A 24,902-nucleotide genomic window follows, 5' to 3' on the forward strand; every position below is an offset into this window, starting at 1 on the left:
CTGATTCTCAAAGGGGTTTTTTCCTGTTAAAAGAGAGTTTGAGTCTTTATGATATTGTGAGAAAGTAAGCAAGTAATGTAAATTGCCCTGAGAGAAGACTGCAAATGAACACAAAATGAATAAAACTGAACTGAACTTTTTAAAAGCTATGGCGTCTGAGAGACTTGTAAAAAAATCAGTGTAATCAGTTTTTATAAAAACTGCTAAAAGAGCCGATGGTTCAACTTTATGATAATTTTAGAGGCTGTAGTTTGTTGGTTATTGCGTTATACTGACTGGAAATTTGATCATTTTTGCCCACCCTCTCTCTGTCAGGGATTAGGATCTATTGCAGGACAGTTGTATTAGACTGTTTTAGGTTTAGCAAAGTGTACTTAATAAAATTAGATTTTTTAAAAGTCAGAGTTAAGGATGCCCTAGATCTCAAGAAAAGCCCGATTTTCTTTTCTTTTTTTTCTCTCTCTTTTTTTTTTTTTTTTTTTATCAGATTGTGCTTTTCATCAATAAACAGTCAAGTGAAAGCTTGTACCAGAATGGTCTGGCCACATATTGAAGGATGAGAGAGTAAGATGTCTTTTAATGGACTTTTCTGGACAGGAGTAATCTTTGGCTTTGAGCACAAGGCAAAATTGTGCTAAGAGAGGCATCAGAAGCCTAAAACACACAGTACATTGGTTTTTATGCCCTTTGATGGACATAACTACCAACCAAACACTGCACGCCTTAAATAAAGGAAAGAAAGAGGGATTCTGTATTTACCAAAACCACCCGAGTGCCATTTTACTCCAAGCTGCTACCAGGAGTTCAGTCTCTGTCTTCCCTTTCTTTCTGATCCTGCTTTTCCCTCTTTTTTCATAGTGGCGTTAGGATGAAATCTGTTATCTGTGAGGCATTTTTAATTTACCTGCTTTTCTATCATCCCCCTCCAGGTGTCCGATGACTCGTCCGACTCCCCAGAGCCGGGGCCAATCACCTGCATGGAGCCCTTCATGGTGCGGAGGCTTTCCTGCAGGACAGTCCAGTTGCCCCCTTTAGCCTTTCGACAGGCAGAGCAGTACTACTGTGATCGCAAGGCGGAGCCGGACACAGTGACAGTCCCACCACGGCCCACAACACTGCCACTGCGCACACCGCCACTCATTGCTATAACCGCGGCTGATACCAGCAGGTAGGACGATGTGGGTGTGCTGCTTTTCTTAAAAGTGTCTTTTTAAGTCCTCCAGGTAACTTCATTTTACATACAGTTTGAAATCAATGTGTTCAAACTTTACTGGTGGCTGAGCTCTGATCGTTAAATACTCATGCTTAAAAGTCTGTTCCTGGAAAAATACTCATACTTCAGTTAGGAACTTGACAGCTTTATGCCGTGAGTTAAGGGAACTATATTTACCTCTAAAGAAATGCACATGTAGCATCAGATGTTTAGTTGTCACTACAAGGCAGGAATATTTATCCTCAGACTCAGATAATCAAGGTTGCTAAAGGGTTTTTATGTGGTACAAAAATAGGTTTCAGCAGGTACATACAAGTTTTTGCCCACTCATAGACATTACCTGAGTCAGTACAAGGGCTGTCAGAAGAAGACAAGCAGCAGTCTCGCTGCCTTACAACCTCAAATTCTTCAGGTAGGTGAAGAAATACCAACATTTCACAGATGACTATTTACTGATTAAATAAAGCGTTTGTTATTTACAAGTCTGAGGATGTTTTCACTTCTCTGGAGTTGTACACCTGCAATGAGCTAAGTCTACCCAGGCTGAGCTTATGGCACCACTTCAGCCGTCAGACAAATCAAATCTTTTCAGAGAAGGATTCATGCTCTGGACGGCGAGGACACAAAGATCAAAGACGACTCCTCACCCAACCTCAACCCAGCTGAACTTTTGTGGGGACTCTTGAAGGCTGAGAAAAACCAAGAGGAAAATCTTTGGAATATTGTTAAATCATGGTGGGTGAACACAGGCAATCAAATTTTTGCACCGCCACTGAGTTCACGCCAGCTTAAGTGTATGCTGTCGTTATGGCAACGAATGATGGCGAGACATTTTGAGATTCTAGTGTGTTTTACACAGAGATCCAACTTTTCCCTGAAATTGTCAAGCTACTATTTGCAAAATAGTCCATCTATTCTACAATTGAAGGTCACGAGGAGGGAGTAGCCTGTCCCAGCTACCACAGGGAAAGATGCAGGGCACATAGCGCTAGCGCAGAGACAGACAATCATTGACACCTTTGGGTAATTTAGAATCACCAGTTAACCTAACCCACTAAATACATGTGGGTGCTCCATGTCTTTGGACTCTGGGAGGAAGCCACACAGACATGCGGAGACCATGTAAACTCCACACAGAAAAGGCCTCAGCCAGATGATGCTTTGAACCCGGGATCTTCTTACTGTTACTGCTAACCACTGAGCCACCATAGGGTTCCTTTGGAAAAACAGCGTTTTATTGTATTTTAGAATCAAATGACAGACATAGTTAAAGTCCTTCCTGTGAAACAGGACTCATATAATGTAGGCAAAGAACCCAGAAGACAAAAGTAGCTAAAAATAGCTGCTGGCAGTGAGGTTTGTTCATCAATCAAAGTGAAAAAGGTTGTCATTGGACAGCCAACTCTCACTTTGTAGATGCCCGTGTATACTAAACATAGCAACAATATGAGCTTTCAGATCAGTCACATTATTTTAGCCTAACTAGATAATATGATAACTATGATGATACAAAAACTAAAGATATGAATACAGCTCTTTATTATGATAGATTACCTGCTTCTGCTTCTCAACTTAAAGGTGTCTTTAAGTTGAGTTTCATGGCGTAGCGAAATGAATAGAAACAATCAGAAAGGTAAGAAATCAAATACAGCATGATTTGGCAGCAGTGCAGAGTGTGCTTGTTGTTTAGTGGATAAATAACATGCAAACCATTGGCATTTAAATTATTCCTGTCAGTTACATGCTGTTAAGAATGTGACTCATCAGATGTAGAGGTCTAACAGAGTTCTGTTTGTCAGCACCGACACTCACTAATCTTAAAAGAGTGAATGTAATTTACCGTATGAAACATGCTAAACAAGTTAAAAGCAGGGACTGAACCGTGGATTTGATTGATCTGTTGTGTAGTGCGCCGAGTCCTTTTAGGTGGCGTTTATTTTTATCCTCTGTTCTTTAACATATTGTACAGTCTGTAGTGTAGCCTCGCAGCCTCTCAGTGATTGGAAAACAAGATTGCACCACAACTAAGAAAAGAATCGCAGCCTCTCCGGAGAATGTTGGAGAATGAGCGCCTCAGATGAAATGAGGTTTGGCACAGACAAACACCAAGCCTCCAACCAGCTTGCTCTGAGGGGAGAGAGGAACAATGTACCAAACAGCATTCTGTATCAGAGCCAGTGGTCTAGTGGGAAGTCATAATTTAACTGAGAAAAGGAAATATATTCAGGCAGTTTGAAGAAGCATATAATTTCAGTGGTCAAACCTATCTGTCAGTGGAAAATCCCCATTGTCTTGGGTTAGTATTGCACTTAGAAACGTGACAAATCTACTCATCAACCCAAGGGGAAAGTGGCACTCCTATGACTCATCTTTGATCGCCTTGGCATGCTTCACAAAGCTCGGTATTTCACACACACATTGTGCTACCTGCATAACTGCATATCGGTGGCTCATTCTGTGCCAGATGTGAAAGTAAATGGATCGGCCTGCTCTGATTTTCCCCTTGGCTCCCCTGATTTGTCCTTTTCCCTTTCTCTCTTTGGCAAGTTTGACTCCAAACGACGAACAACCGACAGAGAAATGAGCAGCTCTTATTAAGCCTAAGATAGAGGAATTTGTTATAGGGTGCTGTGAACACACTTTAGCAAGAAGACAGTGCCGCTGACTTGTAGACTTATTTTGTAAGGAAGCGTGAGAAGCTGGTGACACTCAGTTGTGTCTAAATTACATTTTCAGGCAGGCAGAGCAATTTTTGAGGCAACTCTGATTCACAATAGCGCTGAAATGCTTTCTTTATCTTCAAAATTGCTGTTACATGTCAAGAGCATCTTCATTGTAGGAAATACAGTGTATTTTTGTCTTTGTTTCTGGCAGTGTCGCCTGCAGCTTGATGTGTCACACATTGTCAGCTGCACTGTATAAGCAGCAGAAACTGCTACCCATAATACAGAAACATAGTCAATACTGAATAATTTATTATGGCACTGTGATAATGCCAAAAAGTGTCAAATCCCTTTTATTTGAACTTCACAAAAGGGCAGACTATTCCCAAGTGTGGGCTGCTGACCACTCTTTAAAAAGCGTGTTGCATTTGTGAGACAGGGATTTGGTATTTTTAAAGGTGGTTTGAGTGATTATTTTAAGAAGACAAGGCAGGAGGGGGCTTGTCATCTCTTTTTCTACTTCACGTAGCTGTATTGACTTCTCTGTGCTGCCCAATGAGACTTTTCTTAAGGAGAACATGAAAGGGGGAACATTTTTTGTCATTTTCTCTAAATTAATCTGCCAGCAGTACCAAAAATACTGTTACATGTTAGATCAGAGTTTTGTGGTGTAATATATTATACGCTTGTCAACATTTCGATTATGTTACTGATTATTTTTAAGATTAATTGTCACTCAGCTTTGACTGAATCGTAATCCATTATTTTAAACCCATATTCAGTAAATTTGACTCCTTTCATAACTGAACATAGAATGATCAATTAAAGACAAAAAAAGAGGCTTAGGGAGGAAATGGATGCTGGGATGAGTTTTAACAAAGGTCATATGTCTTAATGTTGCTTCGAGCTCCGTTCATTCATAATTCAGCACAGCAGCGTGGAAGAAATATACAGTGGGGAAGCATTAGGGTTGAAAGGCGTGCCATTTGAAATGCTCCAACTGCAGTGTTTTAGTAAAATTTAGTGACATTAACTTTGTATGCTGCCAAATGAGACTGTCAATATTAATGAAATGGTCAAAAAGTGGTGCGCTGTCTTTCCATTAGATGCCCTCACACAATTAATATAAAAGAATGATTTTCATGAAGCCGTTTCAGTGTTTTTGTCTTTGCTTCTCTTCTACGACTACCAGCATTTACCTGCTGCATAACAGCTAAAAAATCTGAGTTCCCCCCAAAGCTTTACAATATATAAACACATGCTTATTATAATATCCCAAGAGAAGCTGATTTGCTGATATTATAAATAATGTAACAGTGGAAAATACTGGATGAAAACCTGTTCAGTTTAAATAACAGCCAACAATCTCCAGAGCTGAAAAATGAAGCTGCCAGAGAAGCGCCAAAAGCTGCAATTCCTTGAACTGGGCTACTTCATGCATCCTCCAAAAATGAATCATAGACCCATTGGACTTTATGTTATCTTCATCACAAATATACAGGGTGTTTTTTTTTTTTTTTGAATAGCTCAGCTAACAAGATACAGTGGGTCTGTCTACTTGGTATCCTTGGGCAAAATACTGAATTTCTCCTGATGTATTCATTGGACTGTGAGTGTGTGCTTACATTTTATACAAGGTGCTTAGGCATAGAATAAAGTGTGAATGTGTGTGTGATTGACTGAGTGAGGTTTTTGTGCTCAATCAGAGAGGAAAAGTGCTATCCAAATACCAAACCGTTTATCACCACTTTGACTGACAGGGGGATACTGCTACAGGGGGCTTTAGACCATCGCTGTCTGATGTTTCACTTCTACTGCTTCCAGTGGCTGGAACTGGAGTTTTTGTCCAAGGAGTAAAGATAATGAAGTTAGATGAGTTTAAATACCTGGGGTCAAACATCCGAAGCACTGGACAGTGCACAAAACAGGTGAAGACCTTGGTGCAGTCAGGGTCCAGAGGGGTGATTTATAACAAAAGGATAGCAGAAAGAGTGAAGGGGAAGCTTTAAATGATGGTTTGGTGTCTGTGATGCTAACAAAAAGACTGGGGGACGAGGTGGAGGCAGAGTAGAAGGAGTTAAAATTTTTGATGGGGGTGCTGAATGTGGAGCTCTCAGTCAGGAGAAAAGAGAAAGACCACAGGAGAGATTCACGGATGTATCGAAGGAGGACATTTAAAGGGTTGAGGAGGATGCTGTTCGGTTGAGCTGAAGACAGATGATCCCCTAAAGGGAGGAGCTGAAAGAGGAACAAGAGGAAGAAAACAACCTGAGCTCTTGATTCTCACTTTTTGTCATGTTTGGTGCCTATTGAAGCGTTTCTGTTGAGTCATCTGACCAATAATATGGCTTCAAATGTGTGGCTGATTGTATTAACAGACTTACCAAGAACGCCTCAGTGAGAATTTTATTCAGCTGCTACTTAGCCCTGATTGTCAGGCATCTGTGTGTTATTTTGCAGGAGTTCGGCCCATCTTTTGTATACAGTTTCCATTAAATACAAATTAGTGTGCATGGATTTCTTTTGCACATGAGCCCAACATGTTAGGAGCAAATCAACAGAAGAGCTCAACACCAGCTAACATATTAATTAACTTATTAATATGAGAAAGAAAGAGTCTTAAAAGACATTAACTGAGAACAGCAGAACAATATCAGTGCTGGATATTAACTCAATACTGGATCAAATCAGCTACCACTCTATTGATTTTCCAGACACTAAAATGTCATCTCTGGAGTGTTATGTGAGAGATCTGCTGGAAATAAACACTTTATTTTTCATTTTATACACACACACACACACACACACACACACAGACAGAGAGAGATTCCACTTTCTCTCCCTTGATAACAATCCAATAGCAGTTCTGTTCTTTTCTTCCTTCATTAAAAGTCTGTACAGCTCACTGCGAGGAACTGATTGAGTTCATTCTCCTGTATGTGAGGAAACATAAGCCTGCAACTTGACTTACTCCCCCCCCCCCCCCCCCAAAAAAAAAAAACCAAAAAAACATTTAAATGCAAATATTTTTTATATTTTTTTAAATATAGTTATTACAGGAAGCTTAGATAATCCTGTCATGATTAAAAAAACGACTTAATGTAAATCAGCAAAGTGTGTCTGATAGAATCCTCCAGTACTAATAAGATCAGTATTGGAGCAATCAGGTGTAATCACTAATTATTGACCGCACTATACTTATCCCGTTCCTATTATCTCCTAGCGTTTTAATTCAGCATGAACAGAAAAGAAACACATATTGGGGGGAAATTGGTGTGACACGTGAAACAAACTAAGGATTCTAAATGTGCTCTAAAAAATGAAGGGAACGCAGTATACCAGTTAAACTTCAGAGATAAAAACTACTTTCACCTGCTTTTGGTGGAAATCCAAGCAGGTGAACAGGTACACTGGAGAGACAACCACAACATAGCCCTCAAAAATGGTACATGCAGCCCATTCAGGTTGCACAGGTAGTCCATCTCTTACCTTTCGGAGGGCACACCCATGCTTGCGATCTTAAAGAGGGTCGCTGTCCAACCACAGTCTCAAGAGTGTGGAGGAGATACTGTGATACTATGAGACAGGCTCTTATATGAGGAGAGCTGGGCAGGGTTATAGAAGGATTCAACCCAGCAGCAGGAGGAGAAACAGAAGGAGCTACCAGAGCGCTCGAAAAATGACCTCCAGTGGATTACTCGTGCGTGTTTCTGACTAAACTGTCAGAAATAGAACAAAGAAGGTGAGATTAAGGCCTGTACTCACAGCCCACTAACATTTGTCCAAGAACATGTCATTTTACTTCTTTACTTTTGAGCACTTATATATAAAAACATATATAAGATATTTAAACACTCGTGATCTGTGTGTATCCATTGCCAGAAATGGCGCAGTGTGGTTATTGAGGTGGATGGCCAGAGGGGGACATTGTTTCCACATCTAATTGTCACTCAATCAGACCCTCGCTTGCAAACCAGTAAAAAGAAAAAGAAATCATATTTCTCTTGTTAGGGACATTACAGTACAAACCCATTGCCATGCAGCATTCAATTCATATACTAATATTAATGGAAGACAGTTTTTTTTATTAATACAAAAACAAATTTGTGCCAAATGTGTCACAGTGCATAACAATTACCTGTCTCCTTTTCTCTTTTAAGCATTATAATAAACCTTTGTGTGTCTGACTCATCCATTGTGCTACTAAAAAAAAATCTTACAAATAAAAGAATAATATACAAAAATTCTTCTGAACAAGATCCACTTTGCTAAAACATCCAAAAACAATGTCCATCAAACATTCACGAAGGAGGTCAAGCAGGCGGCCAGTTAATGTCACAGATGTTTCAAGAGTGACAGCTGGGATAAACATGGATTCAGTTGCAGTTATTTGACTTTAAAATGTTCTGCTGTGTCAGTATTTTCATTATATCGACCAAAGGTTTTATGTTGCTATGTGCAGCTCGGAGAAGACGAAATCGAGGATACAGTGTTATCAGCATTACAGCATTGCATATAATCCCTCTTTTCACAATTAAAACCACCCCGCCCTATAACTTGTAGTTTTTTTAATATTTTTAATAACAGAGCATGCAGAAGATTACACGTGGCTGTGCTGGCTACTGACAGATTTATGTGTCAATAGATGTTAGCTGTTTGCAACATTAATGGGAAACATTTTATAGAGGGTTTCCTATTATTAAGTCGGTATTGTGTTTGTTTAAGGTGACCCCAAATGCATGTTGGGATACTCTTATACCTATGACCCTGTTTAGCAACAAAGCAATGGAAAGTAAATGAAATGGCTATAGCCTGTGGTTTAAGTTTCAGGTCAGTTCCTAGAGTGTATGTAGAGTATTTGGTTCTGCCGTGCGTGTTGTTTGTAGGGTGTTTGGTTGGCTTAATTAGGTAAACTTGGACGTACAAAGCAAACACATGAGCTTCTTGTGTATGCATACATGGCAGGCATGTGCTCTTTATTCTCCTTCCAATGTCCTGTTACCAATACTCTTACTCGCCACTTCAGTCTTCTCTCCCCTCGTTTCTCAGATTACATTTCTACGCTTAAGACTGGAGAGATGACATTCCCCACGCTGTTATTTTCTTGAGTAATGGGCTTGAGCTGCAAGGGAAGTGTGAGGAGAGGAAGGAAATAAAGCACTCTTCCCTGATAGTCCCCCTTTCCCTGAAAATGAAGACAAACAGAAGAGAGTGGGGGGAGGGGGATTTAACAAGGTGGCTGGATGTTTGCGCTCCCCTGTACCCTGTGGACATCACAGGAACGGTTTCATTAATTAGTGTGAAGGTGAACTTGTCTTACCTGCAGTGTGTTTAATGTCAGCTGCTATAAAAATGCTTCTCATTTTCTCATTCCATCCAGTGCATCTCCACAAAAACTGTTTCTTTGTGTGTGTGTGTGTGTGTGTGTGTGTGTGTGTGTGTGTGTGTGTGTGTGTGTGTGTGTGTGTGTGTATTAAACCTAAATCTCATTTGGACTATTGTGTCATAAAACTGGTTCAGTGGTATTATATGATATAGTGGCTCTGCCCAATCCCACCCCCTGATTTTCTTTCTTTTTTTTCCAAACATGGAGGTTTTTAGGGGAGGTACTTTGGGTGGGTCCCTCATGTTTAATGTATTATCCTGTTCCCTATATCCTGTCGCCGCTTTTTTCCTGCAGGGGACATGAAGACGGGAGACAGTGTTGTCAAGTCCGGAAGCTTTTACGCATAACTCTGCGCCAAGTTACCTTGAACTGGTTTTGCACAAGTTTGCATCATTTGGGGAGACCATCCGTTTGGACCATCCTGTGCTGAACATCTCGCACTGCCGCAGCAATACAAGCACCTTGCAGAAATGGGCGTGTGCGGAGGAAGTGGGGAGCACTTGGAAACCAGACTGACCTGAGAGTTCTTTCTCGTAGCTTTACTCAGGGATACACCCCCAAAACTGCAGTTTAAAGGTCTTCCTCGTGATGCGTAAATGGATTCGTTTTTATCTCACTGCTTCAGTGTGTTTGCGCATGGTGTCAGCGATAAAGTTGATGGAGTTAAGCTCATTACGTGAGCTAAAAATCAAAAACTGGACGTGAAGCACCCAGGGTAGCTAAAAAGGCAAAACAAAACAACAAAGTTGTCTAATTACTTGTATTATTTGATTTTCTTTTATTAAAACCCCCCAAAACAAAACACCTGAACTCGCAGTTGTTAGTCAACCTCCTGTAAGCGTTCCTGACTCATTCAACTTAAATGCTCCCAAAGTGTAGATTTAGTTTTTAAAAAACAATTTTATAACCAGCGTGGGGAGGAGGATGGATCCCGCCTGTGGGAAAGTGGGGACGGCGCCTCTGGTCGCCGGCAGCGGAACCGGCGTGAGTGCAAAGGCGCCCAAACATCTGTGGAGGCAGCAGAATCAGGCAGCGCTCTCTCCGCTCCACCACGCGCTGGTAGTGCGCAAGAACGACCGTGTAAGACAAAGAGGTTTTTCGGACACCGAGAGATACCTCAACCCGAGGAACATGGACCGGACTTACGCAGTGGACACGGGGCACCGACCCGGGCTGAAGAAATCAAGGATGTCGTGGCCGTCGTCCTTTCAAGGTCTTCGACGGTAAGGACAAAATATAAAAGGAAACTGCTTTTCCTCGGCTTGTTTCCTTTTAATTCCCCCTCGATGAAGATGGGCGTTGTGTGGCTGACTGAGCGAAGAAGTGTTTCGGTTCTTATTTAGTCCTAACTTTGAGAAGGTTACAGTACACCTTTCTGCTTAGACGGTGCTCGACCTCTGTTTTACATCACTTTTTTTGTAACATAAGGTCCCAAACATTTACTGCGCTGTAACGAGGAAGAAGATGATGAATAAACTATATGCTATATGCTGTGCAGCGCTAAAGGGTTAAAAAGAAACAACGGACACAGTCTTATCGGTATAAACCCTCTTTGGCAATTATAAAACCACCTCATCCCATAACTTGTATCTTTTTAAATATGCTTTAATAACAGAGAGTACGGAAGATTACGCATAGATGTTTCATTTGGGTCAGAAAGATGTGTCATACCGGAGAGAAGAAAAGCAAGAATAACGATGCAAAGTGAAGGAGTTTTTTTTTTTTGGTTGTTACAAGCCATTCTCTGTGTTAATATCAATTAGGTGGTCTATATTTGGCACAATTGTCATTGTGTAGAATGACAAGAGTCTTGTGGGAATCAGAGGCAGGCTTTAACCAAAGGAAGGTCACAGGAATTATTCATATGTGATGTATCCTAAATATATTACACATATGCAACCTCCTTGTATCCTAAGGATAGTGTTTAGGGGTCTTGAGGGATGGGCTCCACTTAGTTTTAGTATCTCCAAGAAGCCCAGCGTTCATGTCTGCATTTAGCACTACACTCTGCTCTCGATAAGCAAAGTAGATATAGTAGAATGTCTTTGCTATATGATCACCACATCTTCTGAAATGACTCACTGCATGCGACAATATGGATAATCACAACACACGTGCTCTTGACAACTGCTGTGTTTTCACAGGCTATCCGCTATCCAGAGGAGCTACTGTAACAATGTTTGCTATAAGAATAGTTTTAGTGAATCTCGTCTGCATACAGACAGAGACACTAAAGCACCTCCGCGCTCAGACTGCCAGCCTGGTTGTGTGAGGGAAATGTTTCTGCTCTAATTACTCACATGTTCTGGGAAAGAGGGAGGGGAAAAAAAGACCAAATGAAATGAAATCTGAGAAGGTCACCTCAGCTCTCAGGCTTAAGTGACTGCTGTGGATGTAAATTTCTGTCAAATGGCTCGCTGTTTCCCTTTTTTTTTTTTCTTTCCTCCTCCTTTCTTTATAAATGTTGGTTTAGATATGAGTGATACTCGCCTGCAGCGTCCAGTCACCAGTCAGCTATAGAAAGCACACTGGCTCGTCTGGCCAGCCGAATGGTTCCTGTCACAAAGAGGAGAGGCTAAAGAGAAGGAGAGAGCGAGCGAGTGACAGAGGGGGGAAGGAAGGAGGGAGTGGTGAGAGGTGGTGGTGTGTGGGCCTAGTGAAACAACCGTGCAATGCTATGTTGAAAATATATTGATTTCAATTGCAAAAGAAGATGCACGCACACATTTGAAGATTGTTTATGCACCTCATACATTTGCTTCAGAAGGAAAATTAAAATTGGATTAACCCAAAGAAATAGAATTTCACACGGGCGGCTAATTATGCAAGACGCACATTGCACTCCAGCACATATGCAGGAACATTAACACAAAACCAAATCAATGGCCCTTGAACACCGCAGCCCATCGGACTGTTATTTGCACTTGGTCAATAGGCTCACGTAATTGGTTGTTGATTTTTGTGTGCGCTCAATGGGTTGCATGTTTTAGTAATTCCTGATTTCAGTGTCTTCAGGAACTGCCCCCCACAGGGACCTTCATCCAGTGAACATGTCATTAGATGAACATCAGTTAGAAATCTAGATATATAATCGTATTATTACACCGTTTCCCAAGTGTTGGGCCTATTGTGTGACACAAAATATATTACAAAACACTCAGAAGACCAGCCTTGATGTACTACAGCACAAACAAATCTAATATAATTGTGATATCTTGTTGATCTTGTTGCCTTTGAAATAGTTGCTTTAAAGACCACTCACAGTCAGTTGCCATCTTCAAACAACTGCATCAAAACAGTGATGAAATGGCAATAACACGAGGTTGGTCTCCCATCAGTACATAAATATTTGTGATAGTACAATAATTAACTCTGAATACATTGGCGAAAACTGCAAATCTGTTGCAGATGCACATAAATTCTCATCAAACGGAAATTCATATTAACTACTTATTTTTAGAGTCCTGTCATAAGGTCAGATTGGAATCAGAAATAATGAAATAATAGTGATGTAACTGCTGCTGGATGGTGATTTAACTGCAAAATGACATCCTGCAGCAGTTACATTGTATATAGTGGAGTCATCTGTTTTAAAGAGACACGTCGCAGATAGTGGTGGTGGTTAGCAGAGGTGTAGACTCGAGTCACATGACTTGGACTCGAGTCAGACTCGAGTCATTAATTTTATGACTTTAGACTTGAAAAAATATTCTAAGACTTGTGACTTGACTTGGACTTTTAAACCAATGACCTGGGACTTGAATTGGACTTGAACCGGTTTACTTGAAAAGACTTGATATATTTCACCCCAAATATAAAATTTAACACACATATTATATAGAAAGTGTGCACCATTAATTCAATTCATTTATTCAAACCACACTCCGTACGTATGAGTGCGTGAGCTGTAGCACAGCCAATCAAATTAACCAGATTTTTTAAAAAAAGAAAAAAAATGCTCAAAAATGCTGCAAGTAGTTATTTTTTTCAGGTACATAAACTATGAAGTAATCAACAAAAAAACGAAATGCAATATGCAAAACATGCAAGAAGAGAATCACAGACAGAGATGGAACAACTTCCAACTTTGTCCGACAGTTGAAGTTGCATAAAGAACGGTAGGTGGTGCTTCTCTTTTGCTATGATGAGATAGCTGACTTCATCTAACTAGCAAACGTTGTCCAGGCTACGTTGGTGATACAGTATTTTTTTATGTGTATTATATTTTTGTCATGCAATTTTAAAGCCGGTCCTACAAGCGCATCCAAGAGTAACATGCAGCTTATCTCAGAACTGTCGGTGAAAATTATTCTTGGAGCTAAGTTTAATTGAGCTGCATTTTATAGAGGTGCAGTTTTCACAATTTGTGTATATTTTCTAAGTTCACTATTTTGTCATGTGTTCAGAAAAACACAGATTTAAAAATCACATGATCTAATATTTACATATTACATATAACTGCAACATTCTTTTTCCGTTTTTTTTAAGACTCGAAAGGACTTGAAATTCAAAGTTTCAGACTTGTGACTTTACTTGGACTTTTACACCAGTGACTTGAGACTTGACTTTGACTTGCCTGACATTACTTAAGACTTGACTTGTGACTTGAGGATTAAGACTTGAGACTTACTTGAGAATTGCAAAACAATGACTTGGTCCCACCTCTGGTGGTTAGCACTGTCGCTTCACTGCAAGGTCCTGGGTTTGAATCCATGTTGGCACAATTTCTGTGTGCATTTTTTCTGGGTCCTGTGGCTTCCTCCCACAGACGTTAGGTTAAGTTGACTGCTGATTCCAAACGGAGTATAGGAGTGAATGTGAGAGTAAGTGGTTGTCCATCTCTCTGTGTTAGCCCTGTGACAAAGCAGCGACCAGTCTAGAGTAGACCCTGCCTCTCCGCTTGTCCCCTCTTTGACCCTGAGTGGCATAAGTGGAAGAATATGGATGAGTTGCAGTCGTCAATGCATTTTGACTCAGATTGATTGCAACACGTTGGCAATCTGTCTGCATTTATAAATTAGAGGCCAGTTGTTTGCAAACCTTTGACAACCTGTCTGAGAGTGATAACAGTCAGTCCGAGTCGGACCGTGATTGGTTGGAGACAGATTGCCTCCAACAAGGTGACCTGTGCGGTCACCTGGCGATCAAAACAGGTCACCCAGAGGTCAAGGATGCTATACGCTTAGTCTCTCAATCTCAGTTGGTTGCCCCAACTACTTGGGGTTGTCGGCTAACAGCAAAAACATTCAATGCAACTATCTTTACTTTTTTCTAGTCTCAAGGCGGTTGCTGTCCCGTTCTTTACTCTAGTGTGACTGAGCTGTAAATATTGCTTTAAATGAAACTGAACAGCACATTAGCACAAAAATACAAACATGTAAAATACATATTCCGCAGTTTCATTAAAACAACATTGCTTGGCATTTTGCATTTTTGATTTTGTCATTCAAACAGCAGTGTGTTTGCCCTCCTGGCATTTACTCAGATTTCTCTAAGAGCCTTTAACCACCATCGTGAACATAAAACCTTCTCTAGGCTACTTGACAAGAAACACAGCTTATTTTTCCTGCAGGCTTAAAAGCTTTTCATTCTTCAGATACACTTATTGCTACATAGTGTTCATGTGTGATGCATGCATTATTTACCTATTTGATTGACGGTTTTAATTAACAAGGCTCCAGAAGGTCACACAAAATCACATGAAAATTCAGCAATCAAGTTGTTGCTGCAAGTCAGCTAAACAAGACGTGTTTCCTGATTGTAACAGACAGACATAAACAACTTCTGCGGCAGTGCCCCAGTAGAAAACTAATAAGAAGTGCCAGCTACTTTCTCAACACGCACAATTGATGTCAATCTTTTGCAGAGAAAGAGACAGCAAATCTTTCAGTGAGAGGACTGTCGATGTGGCTGCGTGTGCCTGAGTAGCTGGTTTGGTGCGAGGTCAATCAGCCCCAAGGTAAAAGACATCACCCAAATGTGTCACAATCTAGGCTGGGCCTGGATGCTGCTCAGGGCTTCTGTGAGACCTCAGCTAAAATCTGGAGCATTCTTTGATGAGGAGATGGCATCTCTCCCATTCCTCTCCTGCTGCTTGCCTGTCCCTGCCATGGGGACGCTACAGGGGGGTTATCTTTATCTTTAGAGATGTCAGTGAAGAGGAAGATAATGGTGCCTTCATGCTGTACAATCACAGAATTTAAGATTTGATGATTCAGTGGGTGGAAAAGCAAATGTCAAAACTGAAAGAAGAAATCCCCCCCAAAAAACAACAGAAACATCTGAAGAGGGAAGTGAGAAAGGATGAAAAGTGCTTAATTTGGATATTTAGTTACTTCATCACTGGCTGGCAGATTGGAAACTCTATCTCTGTCCTCGACCTTTGCATTGTACTTGAAGGCCGCTGATTTTTCTCCAGCCAGTCTTCCTGCTGTGAATGCCATTACCAGAGTGAGGTTTTTAGCCACGACGAAGCATAACCCCCTGGCTGTGTCATTAGATCCCATGGGTGTTAGAGAGTGAAGACGGAACTGCTTTTCGGTACGTGGTTATATATAACCACTCACAGCCATAATCACAGGCATACAGTATTGTGCAGAAATTTTGAGTCACTCCTCATTTTTTAAAATATTTTGCTAGGAAATTGGGAATAGGTACAGCGATTTGAAATATAAAAATATAAATGGAAATGGAGCATATAAGGTAAAAACAGTACATTTGTACATTTCTAATGAGCATATTAAAAGTTAATATTTGGGATAGGGTTAATCTGTATTCTTCATCTCAGCCTGGACTCTCATAGACAAGCTTTCTTGTAGATTTTTTAAGTAGTCTTCAGTTGTGGTTCTCTGGGCTTCATGGAGGACATTCAACTCTCTTCTTTGTATTTTGGCTTCCTGTTGGTCCGTTCTATGTCAGGATGATCCCACACTGCGTTAAGAATGTTGAGGTCCAGACTCGGCGAGGACAAGCTGTGACTCACAGTATTTCATAGCATTAGTGTTTTTCAGGTATGTTTTTACTGCTTGCTCACCCAATGTCCTCCGTACATGCTGAGAATGATTTGAGCCAAAACTTTCAAATTTGGACTCGTCTCTTCGTAAGACATCATGTTCAGTCCAGTTGTGCAATCTGGCATACCTCAGCCTTTTCTCTGTGTTTCCCTTCCTTAAGAATCCTTCCATTGAGAACATTTCTGATGAGACTTCAGTGAACAGGTGAAGTATTAAATACGAGAGATGCATCTCTCAGGTCCTGTGTCAGGTTTTTGTCAGTTTTTTTCTGTTTCTTAAGGGCATGACTTTCATGCTGGTCACTTGATCTTTTATCCCCCACTTGTCCAGCTTTCTCTGATTTTATAAGGACACACTGTAGACCATGTTTTCAGCTAATAGCTCTTTGAGAATCATCTTGTTGGTGTAAAAAAATTAATACTTGTAAAACTGTGTTATCTTTGTCAGATTTTAAAGATTTGATGAAACAAATGGTGACAAGTAGTTTTTTATTTTGATACAGACGGCTAAAGATATAATTTAAAACTAGTTCTTTATTAAGTTGTCTATTGTGTGTAGACACCAGAGTGGTTAATTTCTTGAGTTAGGTGCCTTTTTTTATTCTCGAATCATTTGTAGGTCAGGGTTAAGCGGCTTTAAATAAAAAGAAAAACATTCTTCTGAAAATGATCAAGGCCGGGATTAAAATAATTAAAAAGCCTGGTTTTCACTCTGTTTCTCAAAACCTTTAAAAAAATTACAAGAAAGTCTGGCTTATTGAAAACAAAATATAAAGAAATAAGGGGCGATTCCAGACTTTTGCACAGAACTTTACTGCACATGGTGTTGTATTGTCACAGTAGACATCTACTGCAAGGCTTTTGTCATCCAGGAAGATGTCTAGAACATGTTAATAAACACACTAGGAACTGGGTGGTAAACTTTCCATTAGCAGAGATCAGCATCAGACATGGCGTGTCTTAGGTAATTAAATGGGGCATGAGTGAAATGCACTCATGTATTCGTATTTGTACGATTTTCTGCTGTGTTTCATGTCGCAGAATGAAAGGCAGGCAGAGCTGATAATTACACGAACGCTAAGCCCTTGTCTGTGACTTGCCGACCTACTCATTCGTACAGAAATGGAAGGTGTATTGAGTTTGCCCTTTGGATCAGCTTTGTGACTTACGCAGGCTTTGAAGGCTGAGTATGTGCATTAGGATCTTATATAATGAAATATCTCAGGCAGCCCTTTGCATGCATATAGAGCAGGTTTCCTAACACATGCAGTCACATGCATGCTTAATTAAAGGAATATAGTGAATGCCCATGTAAATGCATCCAAATAGTCATAAAACCATAGGAAATTGTAATTAAGGTGGAGATTTTCCTTACCACCAGTTTTCTCTCATATACAATTTCAACCCATATCTAAGTCATGTTATTTGTCTAAGCGTGAAGTGAATAATGCCTGAATTTCACTGCTGTTTTCCACGAGTGTTTGGGATTATACTTAGGCCTACTTTTTTAACCTCTTCCTCCGCAGAGCTCCGTGTTGTGGCTCCCAGCTGTTTGTTATAAAAATGCAAATTGTTATAAAAATGCAAAAATTGCAAATCTAGTCTAGGGCTTAATAGATGTCTTGGAGACCTGCAACCCCCCCCCCCCCCCCCCCAAAACAAAAAAAACAAAAAACAAAAACAAAAAACACAACTGTCTAAAGAGGCTAGTCTCAAAGCCTTATGATGTCATGATATTTGCATGTGTGTCTTTTTCTCTTTTTCTTCTAATGTAACTCTTTAACAAGGCTGACAATAGAGGGGTACATTACAAGTCTAGTGGCTGTTGCATTTTTTCTAGGTTTTAAGGCAATATATATATTTTCTTTTCATTGGACTTGAATATATATGAAATGGTGTGTTGATTCCAGCATACTGTATATTTGTCCCTACAGTAGATGCTTTATTTAATAGCGAATGGAGCTCTGAAGCATGGAAATGCAGCGATATTCGACAAATGACCGGTCAGCCTCCTCTGATGCTTTTGTTTTCATGACAAAAACAAAACTGTGTCTGTATGTGCAAGCAATTTTGATGTCACAATAAGTGGTTTCCGGAATTGCTTTCTGTGTTTTCAGGTTAAGACCAACATTTCTGAATAAAACATAATGCATCTATGTCTAATCAAGCCTGCAGTTTTGGAGGAAAAGTGGATTGCACTCTGTTTATTTTTTTTTCTTTACCAAAGCAAATGATATTTAAAATTAGCAGGAAAAACTGGAAACATGAATATTTAATGCAAACATCCATTATGGAAATGAATGATAAAAACATCCCACTTCAGGAAAATCATTTATTTATGGTTTTGACACCGGACAGTGTTCAGATTGTGGCTCTGGGGGGAAAATGCTTTGTAAAGCTGAGGAGAGTTGCTGAAATGGTGAAACTCAAATACAAGCAGAGCTCCAACAGTATATGAGAAGTGGAGGAGACTGGTCATCTAATTTTTACCAGCAGGAACGGCCATTTGTTATTCATAGCCCTCCCCTGGCTCTTTTGCCTTCGCTGGTCATCTGCTAGGCTAATAAAATGCTTGAAACCCATTTTTGAAGGACAGCCTTGTAAGGGGTTACAAGCCAAAGCCACTCCAGACTGCCGGCTTGATGCTGGGTGATTTCCTGAGCACTTGGCTGGCTGTGCTGTGCTGATCATGTTACACATAACAGGGTAATAAAGAGTGTTGCTGGGCTAGCAACTGCTCTAGTCTAAGATACGCTGATTGCTTTTAGACGGACTGTGCATAATTTTCAGTTGTTCATTATTTCTGTCAGGATGCAGTTAAAAAAAATTGATAAATTCTGAATTTTAATAGAATACATGACAGCAAAGCATTTTAAAATGTTAGTAATTCCTTAAATAAAGACTAAAAAGATGCATTTCAAGTGTAAGTTCTGGTGACCAGATTCTCTGTGGTGGCAGTGAGATGCTTGTCATCAGTGAGTATGACAGCAGTGTTGTTTAGAGCTCTAATCTAACACAGCTCCAGTGGCAACAGAACCCACATTCAGTGATTTTCTTGGTGATCTCACTTATTGTATTTGGAGCAGTGAAGCTGGGTTTATGCCGCTGACTGGCGTACTGGTCACTTTTGGTGTTACGGTTGGTTGTGCACCTCCCAAGTTTTGCACACAGTAGCTCATCTGGTTCATATCCAACACTGACAGACTGGAGGCACCAGTGTGTGAGCAGGTCTGTCTCCGGGGGGCATCTGTGTCATCAGCAGGGATTTGTTCGTACTCGCGCTGCACTACTGCATTAGCTCTCATCAAATTGATCCACAGTAAGGGACAGTAAGACATTTTTGGAAACTTTAACAGCAATTTTGAAACCAATAATGAGCATACGGATTTCCAGATGGCACAAAACTCATGGGGGGAGATTGTTGCGACAACTCGCAAAAGTCATTTTTGCAGAAAACTGTGGCACAAACCCCGACTGTGATTCGATGACGTGTGCTGACACCTGTCATTAGAAGACGACTCCGGCAAGTGTCTAAAGTTGAAGTGCAAAGGGTACAGCACTGTGTTGTTGGCAAAGTTTGCATGTGCAGTGACCACATTGTGACAGATAGTAAGATGGCAGTCCATCTGCTTGAGAAAATGGATTTTAACTAAACAAAGGCAGGGGCACATCTGGCATGGGCACACTCACAAATGCTGCTGATTTAAGGACATAGCTTCACCATGATTTACAGTTACTCTCCTGCTCCTGTTTTCATATCTTCGTCTATTCTCTTTTTATGTGTCTCTTGCTCCACACATGCTGTATCTATATATGTATATACATCTATATATTGTTTTCTCCCTTCTTTTTTTAAGCATCCTTTTCTTGGCTGATATGCCTCTGAGCTCCACATGTCTCCTGTCACATCTATCAACTTTTATCAGTAAGCCTGCCACACACACGTGAGCTAACCCGCAATTGTCATGAAATATGAAAGTAGCCCTGCTGTGGCTCTTCGCCATCTTAACAACCAGTTTCCACTAGCTCTACTTTAATCTTAACAAAGGATAAATAAATGGGCCACATTTTCTTCTAAATAGCTTGGGTACTTCTCTATGTGCATTATGGGAACCACTGTGGCTTAATTTTCCAATAAAAAACTCCTCCATTTCTCTTTTGAACCAAATCAGTTTCATCATCAAGAAGCAATTTTAGGTATTTTTATGTATTTTATTTGATATTCTGAGTAGCAGGCAGGAAATGAGAGACGAAATAGAGAGAGGGAGAAATAGGGAACGACATGCATAAATGTCACTGACCGGGCTTGAACTGGTATTTTATTTATTTATTCCTTTACTTTTATCGTTTGGTTTTATAGAGACACTGCACAATTAAAAGTAATTAGAGTGCGTTAGAGTGCTGGTAATTTGCGTCCATTGTACCTGGTCAGGTAGAAGAAAAAGGCAGCAGAATAACTACAGCTATATATAAACATAAACAGCACAATGAGAAAAATACATCAGTGCACGTCCATGAATGAAATCCATATGATAAATACAACAGATGCAAAGCAATCAGAGGTTACAACGTCTGTATTAATTGTAAAGCCTGACGATTCTCAAATTTCTGTTGGTATGAACTTCCACAGTCCCACTTTAATCCACGTATGAGTTCTAGTCCTAGTTTAAAATCAGTCATTATGACTGCATCAAGTCAAGGCATTACTACATGATTCTTGATTTTACCCTAACTCCTGAGCCACTTCATCATCCCTGATTAAGACTCAATAATATGAAGAAATCCACTGGCCAGTTTTTGGTCACTTCTTCAGCTATGCAATGCTAGGGTTGATCACCTTTTTGCTTTTAAAACTGGATTACATTTTTCGTGGCACAGATTCAATAAGGAGATGGAAACTTTTCAATGAGATTTTGGTCCATATTGACATGATATCGTCACATAAATGCTTCAGATTTGGTGGTTCCACATCCATTATGCATTTCTCCTGAGATCTGATGAGTGTGAAGACCGTTTGAGGACAGTAAAACCTCGGCTATGTTCAAAAAAACAGTCTGAGAAGATTTGAGCTTTGCGGTATTATCCCCCTACCTTGGTTGTAAACAAGTGGTTATTTGAGTTACTGTTGCCTTTCTATCAACTTAAAGCAATCAGGCATTTTCCTCTGACCTCTGGCATCGACAAGGCATTTTTTGTCCAGAGAACTGCTGCTCACTGGAAAAAAAATCCCTGTAGATCAGCACTTTCTGAAACACTCAGACCAGCATGTCTGGCACCAGCAAGCATGCCATGATCAAAGTCACTTAAATCACCTTTATTCTTCATTCTAATGCTCAGTTTGAACTTCACTAGGTAGCTTTGACCATGCCGATGTGCCTTAATGCTGCTATGTTGTTGGCTGATTAGATATTTGCTTTAATGAGCAGTTGAACACCTAATGAGTACCTAATAAAGCATCCAGTGATATATATTACTCTGTTTATTACCCATAAAAGTCAGTTCACTATGAATCACACATTTCACTTATGTTCAGAGGCCTTTTGTGAGCTCCCTCTGACCTCGCCTAAACTCTGAAAGCTAAACGTGGCAAACTCTTGCTATTGATTAGATGCTGAGTAGCTGAAATTAGGTTGCATTTTTAGATTTTAACATAAGCATCTTAATAAGATCAGATCCACAAGATAGAGGAAGAGACGTCTGCATCCTCCTAATCCAGGCTTCTATTCATGTTATTCAGACCCTTGAGGCCACATGACTATCGTGGAGGCATAAATCGAATGTATTGCCTCTTTTGTGGTACACGGTATAGTTTATATAGTCACAAAGTAAATTAAATTTGCAACTGGGGGTGGTGGTAGGAGGGGGGCATCAACAGTCAAGTTACCGCCAAGACTGGCTAGCAGGTGTGATGCAGTTTTTTCGGTGTACAGTCTAACAACCCTGAAGAAAAACAAGGTCATCTGCTATTTGCATTTTAGTTTCCTTGAGACAGAAAAAAGCAGCCCATCTGAGTAGCATGCATAATTCATGGTTCATCACTAGTGGCAGTGATAGTGGTCATCTTCCGGGAAGGGAATGGAACCACTGGTTTGAAAACTAAAAAAAAAAAAATAAAAGTTTAAAATGTTTTTTTCTTCTTGGAACACAGAAAGCTTTCCTATGTGTGTTATATGCAAAATTATGACTGTGACCTCTAAAGCAGTATTCCATTTAGAAATGATGCTTCATTTTCAGAGTTCACATTTAACTTGAATCTTTGCAGTATGACTGTGACATGCTTTCTGTAATGGATACTGGCTTTTGGGTTTAACTTTCAAGCTTATAATGTGTCTCTGCTTAAAACTGTAAACGTTTTTTGGTGCAGTTTAAAACTGTGACTCATGAATTGGATTTGAATTCATATCACTTGAGGGATTTGACTGGCTAATGAATGGGCCAGGACAACGTGCTTATTAACGGGAGATGGATTTCATAGGACTCCATGGGGAAGGATGGAAATGCTGGCCTTGACCGCTCCCATTACAGAGCCATTAGTGGATCTCTTCACATTTTGTACAATCTCTGCACTTACATCATCATCAGAGACAAAATGTGACCCAGTAGGATTATTCAGCTTTCCGGTGTTAGAGCTGAAATTATCTTTACAAAATTGTTGTCTTTGCAGATCTAAATCTGAAAAAATGTCACTGTTGTAAATGAGTTGTACATTTTAACTGTTAATAAGGTTTAATTTTGCTGAGTGTAAAGGATCGTTTCTGCAGGAAGGTGATTTAAAAAAAATATCTTCAATGTGGTCAGTGCAGGCATGAAATACCATTTATGGAAACCAAATTTAGCCATTTAAAACGGCTAACGATGTTCTGCTGGCAACCTTGCATCTGTGAACTCCTTGAGTGCAGAGCCCTCCCAAACCCCCTTGCAAATACTGCTCGAATAACATGACGAAGAGCCAGAGGTTGGTTGACACGTGGTGTGAACATCCCAATTCCCAATCCGAGCAAGCATCCGTCAGATGCGCTCGAATAATTCTGATCCATCCATTTGTGCTGTGACCTCCTTGACATCAGTCTGATCCTTGCTTTTTGAAGTCTAACTCCAAAGATAGGTATTTTGTCATATCAAAACATGTCAGTGTGACTCCCGCAGAGGGTGGCTAAAAACCACAAAAGGGCTTTAGCTTTCAGCTTTCACGGGCTTGACACTTGACAGGACGCCATCAGCCGCCTGTTCATAGGCAAGCTGAAAGCTAGGCCTTGTCTGTCAAACTTACAGGACGTCAGTATTATGAATATTGATGAAAAATCTTTAAAAGTGAGTGAAGTGTGCAAGCCATGTTACACATACTACTGACACTGAGGTCCAATCGTGCATTAAATATCACGCTGTAGTATGAAATAGATCTGTCCTATTTAAGGCAAATTATAATTTGCTTGTATTTTTCCTGGATGCTTCCACTGAAGGTCACCTTGCTCATTTGGGAAATAGTCACCATGGCTACATTAGTTAGAGGGGTGCGCTGATTTCATTAGAGATGAGATCTCATGAGGATGCTTGGAGGACAGTGAGCACAGTGCAGGAAAGAGGAATATGGGGAAATTATCTGTTGGAGAGTAGGCGGAGATGGGCAAGTTTTTGTCTGAAGCACTTTCCATCTCTTTTACCCTGTGCTAGCATTTTAAATATACTCAACCTTAACATTTTTCAACTTTAAGACTTGGAAAGGGATGCCAGCAGCAGTCTTCAGGGTTTAGCATTTTTGGGTCTACAGCTAAATTATTTTTTTCCCCCATGCAACCATACCCTGTGCCAACAGAGTTTTAATTAAGTTGCTCAGGTTATCATTTTCTCCAACAGCAGGAACACGGGAACATGAGTCAGAGCTGTTCAAGCTAAAAATGAAATCTACAAAAGGTACCCAGCAGAGACTTGAAACACTGATGGTGCTGTGGAGTGATGTTTTTACCAGTAGGTCCCCACTTTGTTTTTACTGTGTAACTGCTCAAGGGCATATGCACATCCACATTTTGAGCTGGCCTTGCATTTCATGTTATTCTACTTATCAGCATTGGTGCCTGTGATGTACAAAGAAGCATCAGTGAAAGCAAGAAATCTTAAAATGGAAGTTTTTTTATGAGGAAAGTAAAATCTGGGTTCACTGAAATTACACCTGCTCTTGAACCAAAACATTAGCTCTGGGAATTATATATATTTTTTAAATAAATTCTTACTGTAGTCTTTGTAATGAAGATGTTCTTCTTTGCTACAAAAGAGAGAAAAAGAGGGAAACAAAGCAGAGAGCAGTCGAACAGAGAGAAACTAGTTCGACCGTACATTAAAACCATTGTGGAGACTGCTGAGCTGAAGGTAAGCAATTTGTTCATATACAACATCAGCTCTTAACAAAATTATTAAAGAGCTAATGATTTGTTGTTGTTGTTAGATAGGCTTCAGTCAAGGTCGTCAGTGACTGCATTATTTCCTGAGGTTTATTGCAAAAGGGTTTTCCCAAATCTGTGTTTTTAGGATTGGCTGCTGCAGTGCTGTTCCAAGGAAAAAACTCTTAGCAATGGCAGTGAGTTCAGTTTTGGCGAAGATATAGAGGGATAAGATGGAAGTATCCAAAAGGAC

General features: G+C 40.2%; 1 protein-coding gene across 2 annotated transcripts in view; it reads left to right on the forward strand.

Moving 5' to 3' along the window:
- The window catches only part of pde4d (phosphodiesterase 4D, cAMP-specific), a 198,318-nt gene that overhangs the window by 42,007 nt on the left and 131,409 nt on the right, over window positions 1-24,902 (forward strand). Inside the window, exon 3 of one of the 2 annotated variants that reach the window (XM_085181358.1) lies at window positions 930-1,168. In XM_085181358.1, the coding sequence (XP_085037484.1) occupies window positions 930-1,168 (239 nt within the window). Of the gene's footprint in view, window positions 1-929; window positions 10,486-24,902 lie in introns of those variants that run through there. The other variant, XM_085181357.1, reaches the window with a different exon arrangement.

The sequence above is a fragment of the Neolamprologus multifasciatus genome, chromosome 12, assembly GCF_963576455.1.
Source record: "Neolamprologus multifasciatus chromosome 12, fNeoMul1.2, whole genome shotgun sequence".
Lineage (NCBI taxonomy): Eukaryota > Metazoa > Chordata > Actinopteri > Cichliformes > Cichlidae > Neolamprologus > Neolamprologus multifasciatus.